The following is a 13803-nucleotide window of genomic DNA, read 5'->3' as shown; positions in this document are numbered from 1 at the left end:
AGATTCAAACCAAAATACTTGTAGGTACATCTGTATTTCTCTAATACATATATATCATTCACACTTGACCACCAAAAACTTACAATATTTTTTTTGCATTTCCAAATAGATGTAATACAAACACTCATGAAACAAGCTTACCTTTTGTAGGTATTAGTTCAAATGAGAACATATTTTTCAACACTGAATGAATTCAACTGACAGTAAAAGCAGCATGCATCAAAATCTTCAATATTAAAGAAGCACAAAAAATTGGCGCCATTGATAAAGATTTCCAAGACATCAAGATCCAAGTCGGAGCAATATAAGCACACATTTACAAATGCCTCATTCGAATCAAATCCAATAAAAGCAGTAGGAAATTCCATGTTCTTTTTTTTCTGTATCATGGAGAACTATGGCTGACAAACATCCTCTACACGAGCAAAAAATTAGGACAAGCTTTGTGAGGTTACTTCTCTGTCTATACAATGTGAGCTTTGGGTTCAAGTTTTAGTGCACTATGTGCTATTAAGTCTTTTATCTTAAGATCCCACTGTAGAAGTTCACAAATTGATATAATATAATGTAAGGAACATTATTAAACTAGGAGTATAGTAACCATTACATAATCCAAATATATGCATATACTTACCTATTCACATTCAAATGGAACTTTTAGTTTTATCAAAAGATGTGTGATTGTCTCTGCAACTTCCAGTGAAAAAGTTCCAAATCCAAATACAATTGAGTCACTGTGTATTTTTGTTAAAAGTTTACATTTTATATTCAATTCTAGAAAAACAATGAAAATGAACCTTAAGTTCTCCTGATCTTTAATGTATACTTCATACATCAGATCATGTTGTTCACTGGAGATCATGAGTCCAAAGACGGAAAAGTGCTGACCATCTTCTAAACATCACAAACATCAAGACAATGCCCAAAAAAAGTGAAATAAAAATCAAGAAAAGTAGTGAGAACAGCAGCACAAAGAACCAAACCTCCATTTTCATTTGAATTGGAAGTTGCAAAACAATTTAAATATGTACTTCCTGTTGTCCTTATATGATCATGATTGTCTGTTGGGTTTTCCTATAACCCCATAAATTTGTCCAATAAGACATCATGGAAGGTTAAACTTGAAAAACCCTATTAGCATGTCTCTATAGGAATTGTGGGGTGTTCTGTAACCCCAGAACTTTGCCCTTATACAATATACATAGTGAAAAAGAGACTTGTCGGGTAACCCCATCGCTTTTACATAAAGTAATTAGGTTCCGTGCCGTATACACAGGCACCTGAAGTGTGGAAAACATACCCCCCCTCCCCCCGATTTACCAAAATATTCTACCGAGCCTATAATTTCTAAAAAATTTGTGATTTTCCCGTCAATCATGTCTGTATGTCGTTCTTAAACATTTGTTCTTTTCTTAACGTTTTGATTGGCCATTTACGGGTATAATAAAAATACAAATGGTAAAAAACAAAATCATGTAAGGCCAAACAAAAAAATATGTTTGTTTACTGTTACATGCTGAAAAAAAATAGGGTCGGTAGGTAGGATTTTTTTTTTATTTTATTTTTTTTTTTTACACAACTTCAGAAACGTCACATACATGAAATTATTGAGACAACTCGAATATATCCCTTATCCTTTTCTAAGTGACAAATTTTGACGAAAATTGGCATAAACATTGAAGAATCCAAAACAAAAAATTAAACAAAGTAATATTGAAAGTTAATTAAATATTTTGTTTACAACGGTAGGTAAACAAGTCAGTGGTCGGGGTACCTGGCGCAGGCATAATCTCAGAGATTAAAAAACATGAAAATCCCATTTTAAATTGTCCGTAGAATTACAGTTAATGACAAAAGAAATCAAATTAAATATGTTCATTTTGCTATATTTTGCAACTAACGTTTGATTACGTTTCACTAATTTTCGAGCTGAAATACAGATATGGTACAAATATATTTACCAAGCTATAGAAATATGACAACGACATTACATTGAATTTTGACCTTAAGACGGCACAGGGAATATACATCAAACTGGTGGAAATCTCAGAAGAAGACCTTTAAGGCCACGCAATTCCTTAAACCAAAATTATACGATAACCAGGGATACAGAGCTTCAGTTCATCATATTATTTTCACTGATTGTTTAACTAGAATTAAGACAAATAGACTTAATATCAAGTACTGTTTACCACTAACTGTTGTCAACAGTTCTAAAATAAAAACAAGCAGGAGACATTCACAGTAATTTGATTTTAGGGTAAACAGAACTCAAAATAAAAATCAAGAATGAGAGAAAAAGTAAATGATGACATCTTGAAATCAAAACAAAAGATGAGAAATAAAAAATAATTCATATTTCCGATCGTTTGTAAGGTGTTTAAACACAGGAGCAATGAGAAGCGTTAAAATGACGTTGCGAAAATTTTGCGGTTGCGCTGGGTCACTGGACGCAGGCACGTTGATCCACTTACCAATAATGATCTATTCATGCCATGGAAAAGAAACCTTTTACATTGATAAACTCTATTCTGATTTACATTTTGGTGAAATTTCAAGGGTTTATCTCTTTTCCTAAAAGAATAAGAGAAAATGTCTTAATAATTTCCAAACAACCCTCGAAAACTGATAATACAAAATTGTTTTGCCATTATGTCATGCTTACTTTTGTTTGCCATATGCACCCCTGCGAATGTTATTGTCATTTAAATTTTGGACCACGTGGTTTTATTTAACCCGTTCAGTTTCGCAGTAAAAATCGTGCCTCGTATTTATAGTCTATTTTATAGAATCTAGGTACTTGTAATCAAATATAAAATCTAGAGGTTTATCGATTTTATACTTAATCTTCATTAATTGGTGGATAAAATGTGTTCTAGAAATAAATAAGACAATACAAAAAAATAGTTTATGTCTGCTGTTGCAACAATTAACATGCTTAGTAGAGATCTCCCCTGAGGATTAATTTTCGATTTGCGCCTGACCTAGTAAAAGTATCAATAGTGCAACAGACTATATATTTTTTTGCAGAATGTTCCTTGAAAATGGCTCGATATGCTAAGTTTTTTCTACAAAACAGACACCCATTATTTTCCTAAAAACATGATATTGCACACCACAAGCATCAAACATGGCCATGATCGAGATGTGCAAAAATGGATTTTAAATGATTTTGGAAGATAATTTTAGGGAAATAAATGCAAGAAATTGATAAGATAACACCACGGATGTCTGGTGTTTAATATCGGTTGGAAAGCGAAATAAAGAAAATCTAGAAAACTCATTGCCATCCTGTCGCTTCGCTCGCTACGCTCACGAAGCTCACTGGTAGGATTTTGGTTGTTTCTCATTTATTTTCAAGAAATTGATAAAATCGCCGACTCCTGTGGTCAAAACTATCTTGCCTCCATTTTGTTTGCCTCGTACTTCAAAATAGGGAACCTTTTCATTTCCCCCATGTTATCGATCGAACATCTGGATAAATGTCGTATTATTCGGCAATACCAATATCAACTGCATTTGCCTAATGTGTGCGCATTCTTCAAACTGCAGAGAACATGTGGACGTAGATTTTGACGCCATGTTTTTTTTTCACTTTCGATTTCGATTTCAAACGCTTGACAGATTAAGATGAATATAAAAGTTAAACGAACCCACGTGTGACTTCCGGATTTCTAACGATGGATAAAAACAATTAGGGTCGGCAATTAAATATAGGGTCGGTCGGGAAACCGTAAACAAACATATTTTTTTGTTAGGCCTAAACAAACAAGGGGTCCTTGCTTTGAGACTGATTCTCAGAGAATAAACAGCAGTACCTACAAAATTCCAGTAAATGTTTCATGAAGGTAATAATTAAAGCTTTACATGTGTCTTCAACTGCAAGCCCCAAGTCATGGATTTTATAAGTCGTAATCTTGTGTTACTTCAGCAAACCCCAGCTGGTTTCTAGTCAGCCTAACAGGAGGTTTTGACAAAGTGTACCTCTTACATCTTCCTAACTGTTCAGGAAAAGACTTTCTAGTGCAATCATGCGTTTTCATTGCTCAATGTTAAATAACATTGACAATGACAAAATAAACTACCAAAATTTACCATATAGCTATAAATGCACGGTTTGGAGTTTTTCACCACTTGGATTAATTCACTAAGAAATTCTAATAACTGCTTGTATACACAATGTGGCTTGATTATCTTGTGAATTTGACCCACAGTAGACGACATAGGATTAGTTACGCTCCATTGCAGGGCTCCCACTGTACCAAAAATCCTTTTCGCCACTTTTGTGCGGCACGAAGAACGACCCATGTTTTACAATTATTTCTATCATATCACATATACATGTGCATGTATATGTTTATGCAGACCTATATGTTTAAGATATTAATATTTTGAACTTTTTAAATATGCATGTATTGACCAATTTTTTGGTATGTACTGTATATGCAGTCTCCTCATTGACATGTTTCCATTTGCATCACTAACTTATTTCCGAGAAGTATGGTATGGAAGCTTTTGAAAATTTAAGATACTAAATTTCTACAGTTCTAGGTTTGAGATAAAATAAAAACCAAAACACTTTTCTGTCAAGAAACAAAAACAAAAATGCCATTATGGATTCATACACATACTAGATAAGAAGATGGAGTGAAATCCACAAAGACAATAATTCTTCTGTTCTAGACTAATTTAGAATAAACAAGCTGCACATTTACAATTCCTCATTTTGACAAGCCAGATGTAAAAATGAAATATTCTGCTGGGTTTTATGTCAATAAGTTGCATACAACCTCATACTACACAGCTTCATTAAAAAAAAAATTTTATCAAATGTGTTTTTTACAATAAATAAAATCCTTTGAAGAACTGCCCATATTTATCCCATTTTGGTGTAACTTTGAGAATAAAAAAATATTTTTGGAAGGCAAATATGTTGCTGTCTGTAAGTGAAGTATGTTCCAAGAAATAAGAAAACTGTCATCACTTGCAGTACCCTGATGATTTATATGGCAACCAGCTGCATTGCAATAGGTATTTAATAACTTCTAAACATGGGAACAAATATTATTTAAGATTTTTTAAAATTTTATGATGCATATTTTATTCTGTTCATAACTAAAGAAGTTTAGCAAGTTCAACAGTTTAAATTAATTTTGCCCATTCTTAGATTACGATCTCGCACCTTTAATGTGTAAATGGTTGACTTCCTTTGAGAGCACCCTTCCAAGTGTTACATAACAATTGATGGTCTGAAGCTATAAATAGCCTGGGGCTAATCTATGGTCAAAGCTGTGTGCACTGAAGCGATGCGAGATTTCCTGTTGCACGTGGTGATTGAATTAACAAAGACTAACCGAATAAACAAACGGGTGGGAATGAGAAACACATTAAACTTAAGAAGTCACCAAAAATTAATTTTCGCCACATTAAGATTTCTTTACTCCAATTTTGAAAAAGATTCGCCACTGGCGAAATTGGCGAATATTTCAGATGTGTAGTTTATTTTTAAACTTTTGTAAGGAAATTATTATATTTGCTAATATAGAAAAGAGAAGTCCTTGAAATGTGAGGCGTGTTCAGCAGAGAGAGCGCCCGCGAGCGCTCGCCAAAATTTGTGTTGCGGGTATAGGGAATTTTGGCGAGCGCTCGCGAGCACCCGCTCTGTTGAACAGGCCTAGAACTGTTGCTCTTGGGTCAAAAAATTGGGGATGGGAGCGATTCCCCATGCCAAAATATTTGTCAGGAGAAATATAGTTCGCACGGTGATCCGTTACAACTGAATGCAATAAAATATAAATGACGCTATTCACAAAATTTGATTCCCCGCGTACTCGAACAGAAGACATGACTTTCGAGATCTCTGTTTTGGCAAACCACAACAAATGTCGGTGAACAAGCGTGTGCTCCCCGTAATTCAAAGTCGTTAAATGTACAAGCTGTTCAAGAATTTTATGTACTAAGGATGTGTTACATCATAAAAATTAGTAAAACCTAACTTACCTGGCTTTAACTCCGCATCCGTCCTTCTGCAATGACGGGTCTCTTCTGGGGTTATTGCGCATCTGTATAGGGCTAACTGCGCATGCGTATGACGTAGAAACCCCGCCACATTGTCCGAGAGATTTCTAATGATCTTGTCCGCGGACAACGTGGTGTCAAAGACGATTTACACTAAGACAAACTGCTTATGGGGTTAAATGTCCTACTTGATTTTTTGAACCCCTTAAGGTATTCTGTACACGTAAAAACAAAAATTTTGTGTGGTTAACCCCGCAAGCAATTATAACCCCACAAACACCAAAAATACTCACAAATGACCCCACTTGGAATACTGTGGAAGAACAGATGGACAGACGGACGGACGGACGGACGACGGACAAAAAGTGATCAGAATAGCTCACTTGAGCTTTCAGCTCAGGTGAGCTAAAAAGCTCTGCCAAAAAGATGATTAGCTTAAAACTGTAGAAAGAAAATCCAAACCATCTCTTTGTGCACAGCATAGAGTTCCGGCAGCAGATGGATTCCTTCATCTGTCTTTATCATCACTGAATCTAACTTCTCTGAGTATTTCTTTACCTAAAACATTTCAAGTTTGTTTAAATTATCAAAGTAGGTATTCAGAATCAAATGGGTTACAGTGATTAGTGGCAGAATAAGAGTTGGTACCACATTGTAATTTGAAAAAAATCTCATTATCCCTTTTAACAAACCTGTTCCTCTCTTCCATTGAACAAACCATCCAGCACAAACAGAGCAAAGAACATTGGCCACTGGCACTCTATCCTCTCAAACACCTGTAGTTCCCAGGGTTCATAGTGTAAACGGTTCGGGTCCTGTAAAAGTATGTGTCTCTGAATACTTGTTGTCATGCAAAGTTAAATTCTGCATTGTAAAAAAGTATACAATGAACATGTGTAAATTCTGAATTGTACATGTCTGCCATTTTTATACATGTACTTATTATTATATGAAGTTTTAATTCTGTCTTGGTAGCTAAAAAAAAGGTAATAATACTTAGCTTTTGCTTTATGTTGTGTCATAAAAATATTATGTGGTGTAATGTATCCTCATACACAATAATAATTTTACCTCTCTTGCAGTTTTATACCCATCTCGTAGAAATCTGCAAAAACCATACTTTCCCTGTAAAAAAAAAAACAAAACCAGATAGCTTGAGTTCTTTTTCAACTACTGGTATCGGTTAGGCCTAACAAAAAAATAGGTTTGTTTCCGCTTTCCCGACCGACCCTAACTTAAACCCGCCGACCCAAAATTTTTTTTTGAGTTTTTTGTAAATTTCCGTTTTTTGTTAAAATTTCGTTTTTATTGTGTCCTCTAAATTTAAGTCCTAAAAACGCTTATAGAACCTATTTAGATGTCATCAGTGTTGTGTAGATGTTTGTTATTTACAAATGGTAGCACATATCGTGCCTTTTGAGCTCGAGAAATGTTCCCACCAGCCGGGAAAAAGTTCATGAGATCATTTAAACAATGACAACAAATACTTGTTTTTTTTTATCTTACCCAGTTTAATAGATAAATGGTTAATATGCACAATTGAACAGATGGAGAGGGAAAAAAAAAGATAAAAAAAAAAAAAAAAAAAAAAAAGCCGACCTACCGACCCTAATTTTTTTGCAGCCTGAAAGCGGAAACAAACCTATTTTTTGTTAGGCCTTACTTCATTTCGTTGCCTGTTCTGGCAAAAAAAAAATCTACTTGAAATTTTTTTTACTACATAATTATATACATGTACAGTAAAACACGGTTATAACGAAGCGCCAGGGATGGGGGCTTTTGCTTCGTTATAAGTGTAATTCGTTTTATCCGTCAAGTTTACAACATGTAATATAGTCACGGGGAATGAAAATTACTTCGCTGTAAGCGTCAATTCATTATAAGCGTGTTCGCTATAACCGTGTTTTACTGTATAAATGTTTTGACGTAATGTGGATCGATACACTTACCACTGATACAATGATACATGAGCGAATGCTTTTTCAATTTTCCAAAATATCCCAGCTTTATATATCATTTACTTTTAGTACAAAGTACAAAGTACAAAGATGGTGGAAGACTCTAAAGCTTTCAAAACTGTTACGAAGCTAATCTAGACTGTGGAAAACTTTCGGAATACCTGTTTGTGACAGAAATAGTTTACACAAGGCTATAGTTATATGTAAACTGTGCAATTCTCATTTCAAATATATTGAAATCAATATTGATATGCGGTAAAACACTGACAAATTGAATAAATTGATATGTATCATAATGCATCTCATGTATCGTGATAATTAAGTACCGAATCCGTTAAGTACAGTATCCTCCCAGTGCTAATTTACGTGTCATCATGTATATAAAGATACACTGGTTAATGTATTCAAAGGCAAGTTTGAAAGTAAAAGTAGAATATTTGAGTCAGTGCATAAAAATATAAAGAGTATCTATCTACAATAACTTGCTAACTGACACAACACTCCCATTCTGTGGGAAGTCATCAAACTGTACAGGCATACCTCTAGTTTGGTGACAATTGAATCTCTGGTTTCTTCAACTTTTTCACCATCATCCACAGCAAAAGCTGGAAAGCTGATCACAGTCAGTAAGGCAGCATCTATCTCCTACAGAAATAAAATATATTCACTTTGGAATCATGACAGTTTCTCTTTTTGAGGGGGCAATTTTCAATGACTGTTAAAATCTAAGAAGTTAAGCAAAGTTGAAATTTTATTTACAGAAAATTCACTTAATTGAACCCTTGTTCAACTACATGTGCAGTTTATATACAAAATTTGGATAAGAGAAACCACAAAATGAGAAAATCAATTTGAATTTTGTTTTACGTTGTACATAAAAATACAAAGATTCTTACTTTTGAGTTTGATTCTCTGGGTAGCATAGAAAGAAGAATAGCCTGCAAATATACAAACATACCAGGTACTATGAACTGAATTTATCTGCAGTAATATTCATGCATTACTTTTTGATAATTAAATTGCAAAACATGTAAAGGTGGCTAGCACTGCAACTAGCCAAATCACCACATGCTGTTAATGCATATACTGTGGAATCATAAGAATTTGTGGTGGCTTAATTTTCGTGGTATTTGTGGGTAGTCCTAAACTATGAATTTACATCCTCGAAAAGAACATATTGTGAAAGATTTAGTTTTCCTTCTGAAATTGAAAACTGACGCACCAACAAAATTACATCTACATGAAAAAACAAAAACCGCACAACCCATGAAAATTGGCCCTAACAAAAATTAAATGAATCCACAGTACCACAAAGCTCATTTAACAACAGAAACATGATGCAGGTAAAGACATACCTGTAAATCAGATTTTGAATGATTCAAAAAATGAATATGTAACCTTAAGAGCATAATAGAGGATTCAAAGTCCTCTCTGTTTTTATTGACAGAATTCAAATGTACAAATTAAGACTTAATTCAAAGATAGCTTCATGACGCAATAATCTTTGGGCCAAGAATTTCTGAAGTTGTGTTGATAATTTAAGGACATGAAAATATTCAATCATGGTCACCTGACACTGTTGAGCTTCGTCTGGTAGAACGTGGACCACTGACAAAGGTCCACCACGGGCTCCAAACAGGTCCAGTTCGTTGATTGCCTCCAGTGCTGCCTAAAAAATAATTCAAAATTCTCTTAGCTTTTTATGCTACAACAAAGAACAAATACCTGGGACATCTGGTGTGCTCAAGGTTTTTTTTTAAATTCTGGGAAAAAGAATTACACTCCATGGACAGAATTAATATAACACCTCTGATAATTTTGTGTTGATGCAGAAATAATGCATTGAGGAATTTTTCTGTATATACCGGTACTTTACCTACAATCAGTGTTCCTTTATAAGACTATCACATACCTCACCCAGTACACTCTAGTTTTCCCTACATTATTAGCATAAAACAGTTATCTGTTATGAAAGCTCTACTATACCACACACCTTTGCCATCCCAATAGAGCTCGAGTTCAGTTCTGGAAGTCCATGATTGGTTTTGTCTCCTCTCTCCCATATACCATAATCCTATATGTGAGAGAAAAAATATCATTACACACAATAGAAGACAATTAACAGCTTCGATAACATGCAAGTGATTTCGTGATTTCACAGGATTATATCAAATTGCAGGAATATAAAATTGCGAGCACCAAACTTTCATTATAATTCATACAGTTCGTACGAATCTGAAAAATGAAAGCGAGATTTTAAAATCCACAAGAGGAGTTTTTTGCAATTTAATGTGGATATTATATGTAATTCCTCACATTAATTAGGAATCTACAGTATTATAGATTAAGAGTTGTGTATACATAAAAAAAAACCTACTGGTGTTCTATATGCTGTTTCGATGTAAAATATCAAATTCTGTACAAAGGACACTTCATCTAAAGTGAATATGATTTGAAGACCTGAAATATAAATAAATTTTATTTTAATCATTATTAACATGCACATTTAAATGCAAGCGAAAATAAACCTTCAGACTCGATCAAACAAATTACACTTAAAAGGAAAATAAAGTTTTTGATAAAGTCAGCAATTCAATTTATTTTGAAAATATTGATTAATTACCTGATGCTGTCATTTGAGCCAGTGACAATATATACAGAGAAGTGGCGTCGATTTGTAGGTGACCCCAAGCCTGGTCTCCCACTACTGTTTTACCAGTCTTACTACAGTACTTGGCATGCAGAGAATCATTCACGTGCTGTGTGTGCTTAAACCTTTCCAACTTCTCCACCTGGGACATCATACAGCGAAGTAAACCTCTCATCAACTTCACAACAGACTGTTAGAAATTCAAAGAATAAATTCAATGATAAGGACATTCATACACATACTGAAACAAGTAAAAATGAATCCATTCTCATTAACAATTGATTCTAGCAAAAATTGGCAATCCAAAAATACCTTACAGAGTTGGAATATAAAGTTCATAAAAGCGAAATCCCACGATAGCAAAATAGGAGAGTGAATGCAACTAATTGTTACACAAACAAATCATAAAGGAAGACAGACCAAATTCATTTCTATTATAGTGATTTTCATAAAAATTTTATACAAGTTAGAGTAATTAAAGATGTACCAATTGAAAATAAGTGAGAAATTAACACATAAAAATCAAACTAGATTTTTAATAGAGACCATTTTAAAAATTGTTTTACATGTATTACATCTCTATTTCAATTGAATATAGTGGTCAAAAGTTTTCTTGTAAGAGAAAAAATGATGTTTATAAAATTCTGCGAATAGATTTTCTATCAAAACTAAAATATGATACAGTGTACTTATATGATTTTTAATATAAAATATTATCAAAAAATGACCATGCCATCGATTTTGTTTTTTTTGAGGAAACATGTCAAAGTGCAGTGTGTCGTTATTTTACTTCAATTTTCATATAAGTACTGAGCAAACTCTATGAAAAAGGTTTTATATGTCATCAATTTAACATTGATTTATGAAACCAAACAACTGTTGGAGAATACTACACACTTTTTATGAAAAAAAACTTCAAAACTTAAGCACAGTGATGGTTTAATTATTTTTTAACTACTAGCTGGCAGAATCTCTGTTGACTTATCTATGCAGCTAGATAAGATAAATAACTTGAGCTAATATTAAACTCAATACAGAACTATGCATGTAAAATAATGTTGAAAATTGTATTTTAGCATGTTAGATTATACAATATAAGCCTCTACAAGCAGCATGTAAAGTATGTATTGATGATGTAGAAAAGCTAAATATTGTGTCATATATGCGATTTTTTACCAACTTTGACATAACATTAAGAATTTAATGTTCGGAACATTCACTCCTTAAAGATGTTCAATATTAATGCGCAAAGCAAATTAGGTCTGTCATCCTTTATACCGACAATTGCAAATTTACCTGTTCCAATTCATATGCTTTGGCCCTGTCTTCATCCAAATCAGCTGTTTTTCTGTAGGCCAGTGCCAAGGCCCATACTGATAAAACAGCGTAGACATTGTCTCGTACCCATGCATGGCTGTTTTCTTCACTGGCAGGTAGTAAACCTGTTACTGGATTCTGTGAAGTACATAAAAATTATTTTTTTTTATTTCAATATATTTATTTAAGAGGTTAATCTGAAAATGTGTGCTTATCATAATCAAACTTTCATCAAACGTAATACTGAAGAAAGAAGGTTGCATATTTATATAACCAGGGATGTGATTGACAAATGAAAAACAATGAAATCAGTCAGAGGTCTGCACTGATTTTATGAAAGACCATTTTATTTTAAGCTTTCAAATCCAAGTAATTATTCACCATTTCTGTGGAAAAATTACATCCATGTTTAACTTTGGCTTAGGTAAACAACACCAAACTAACACTGAATTCAATTGTTTTTCATTAATATTTATCTGTGTCCATTGAGACAGAGTACACAAGTTTTATGAGAAGGAATGATCATATATTAATACATGTACAATGAATATATATGGCTGGACTGGGAATTGAACTTGGGACCCATGCAACCATAGTCATGAGCTCTACCACTAAGCTACCCAGCCCAATATCCATGGTCCATATAGCCCCTACTAATACATATGTATGTTATATACAATGTACTGTAATGTTACTGTGGTAGAGTCAGGTACGGTATATGGCATTCCTACTAGCTCTGGCTAGTGGATTACATGTAACCCTTTACCTCAATTGGTAGAGTGCTGGACTAGCGTGCCAGAGGACCCAGGTTCAAATCCCAGCAGAGGCAATAAGTGTCTCTGTTACATTTGGTGCCCACGTTTGGACCTGGGTATTCTCTGGCGGGTGAGAGAGATTGTCTATAGTACTTCACCCCATAGGTGCTGGCACTCCAGGAGAGTCGGGACGCCTCTTTCCTTGGAGGAGGGCAATGTGGTAGAGTCAGGTATATGGCATTCCTACTAGCTCTGGCCAGTGGGTTAACCCTTATGCTCGACCGGTAGAGTGCTGGACTGGTGTGCCAGAGGACCCAGGTTCAAACCCCAGCAGAGGCAATAAGTGTCTCTGTTACATTAGGAATATTATACACTATCACAGAAGTAAAAACTTTTAAACTATAAGGAAATTTTGTAACATGAGTTGTTGTGTATGTATTATCTAAATCATTTATAGTGAGAATATTATAACATTTACCATATTAATTACAATTACATTAAAATTATTACCCAAATGGCAAATACATGAATAATTAGGGTATCAAAACCCTTTTCTCATGCAAATACAAAACAGGAAGATGTCCCTAAAACCCCCAAAAATGGATGGTAAATTTACCTGGTATTTTAGAATGGTTTTATTTAGTAACCTCTGGTAGTAGTCTAAGCGAACACCAGAATTGCTCCGATTCCTCATTCTGTCAGTCTCCTCAAGATTCTCATCTCGTCATGCAAAGGTGAAGGTCAATAAATAAATTAACTCATACATAGAATCACATAATAATATTATCATATTGATTTAACAGTCAATTACAAGAAAATTAATTTGCCTTCAGATGCAATTAATTAATACCAAAAAGTGCATACTCAGTCAAAAAAGGACGGAACACACCCGAAAACAACTCGAATTATATCTTGCACAAGTTAACCTGAGCAATCCTTGGAGGACAAACACACACAGACAGTCAGATTGTTTTGGACGAGGATTCGATAAAAGTATCTTATTTTATAACAATGTTACTTTATATGTATATATTTACTTTATTCTATGTTTATTTTAAAGTAATATTTCTGTCAAAGTTCTTCTGAGAAGAAAATGCAAAGGTTT

At 33.9% G+C, this 13803-nt stretch overlaps 1 protein-coding gene across 13 annotated transcripts in view; it reads right to left on the bottom strand.

The window, feature by feature from the left end:
- Nucleotides 1-13468, bottom strand: part of LOC128157132 (probable phosphorylase b kinase regulatory subunit alpha) — a 58161-nt gene extending 44693 nt beyond the window's left edge. For all 13 annotated transcript variants that reach the window (XM_052819534.1, XM_052819540.1, XM_052819530.1 and 10 more), the window contains exons 1-11: nucleotides 13315-13468; nucleotides 11923-12081; nucleotides 10600-10816; nucleotides 10354-10436; nucleotides 9970-10050; nucleotides 9547-9645; nucleotides 8873-8914; nucleotides 8517-8621; nucleotides 7090-7143; nucleotides 6711-6833; nucleotides 6481-6576 (exon numbers count right to left, since the gene is read on the bottom strand). In XM_052819534.1, the coding sequence (XP_052675494.1) occupies nucleotides 6481-6576; nucleotides 6711-6833; nucleotides 7090-7143; nucleotides 8517-8621; nucleotides 8873-8914; nucleotides 9547-9645; nucleotides 9970-10050; nucleotides 10354-10436; nucleotides 10600-10816; nucleotides 11923-12081; nucleotides 13315-13392 (1137 nt within the window). In that variant the 5' untranslated portion in view covers nucleotides 13393-13468. The remainder of the gene's footprint in view (nucleotides 1-6480; nucleotides 6577-6710; nucleotides 6834-7089; nucleotides 7144-8516; nucleotides 8622-8872; nucleotides 8915-9546; nucleotides 9646-9969; nucleotides 10051-10353; nucleotides 10437-10599; nucleotides 10817-11922; nucleotides 12082-13314) is intronic.
- Nucleotides 13469-13803: the final 335 nt, after the last annotated feature.

The sequence above is a fragment of the Crassostrea angulata genome, chromosome 7 (assembly GCF_025612915.1).
Source record: "Crassostrea angulata isolate pt1a10 chromosome 7, ASM2561291v2, whole genome shotgun sequence".
NCBI lineage: Eukaryota > Metazoa > Mollusca > Bivalvia > Ostreida > Ostreidae > Magallana > Magallana angulata.
The sequence above is the reverse complement of the archived record's forward strand: the minus strand, read 5'-3'. Positions and strand labels throughout refer to the sequence as shown.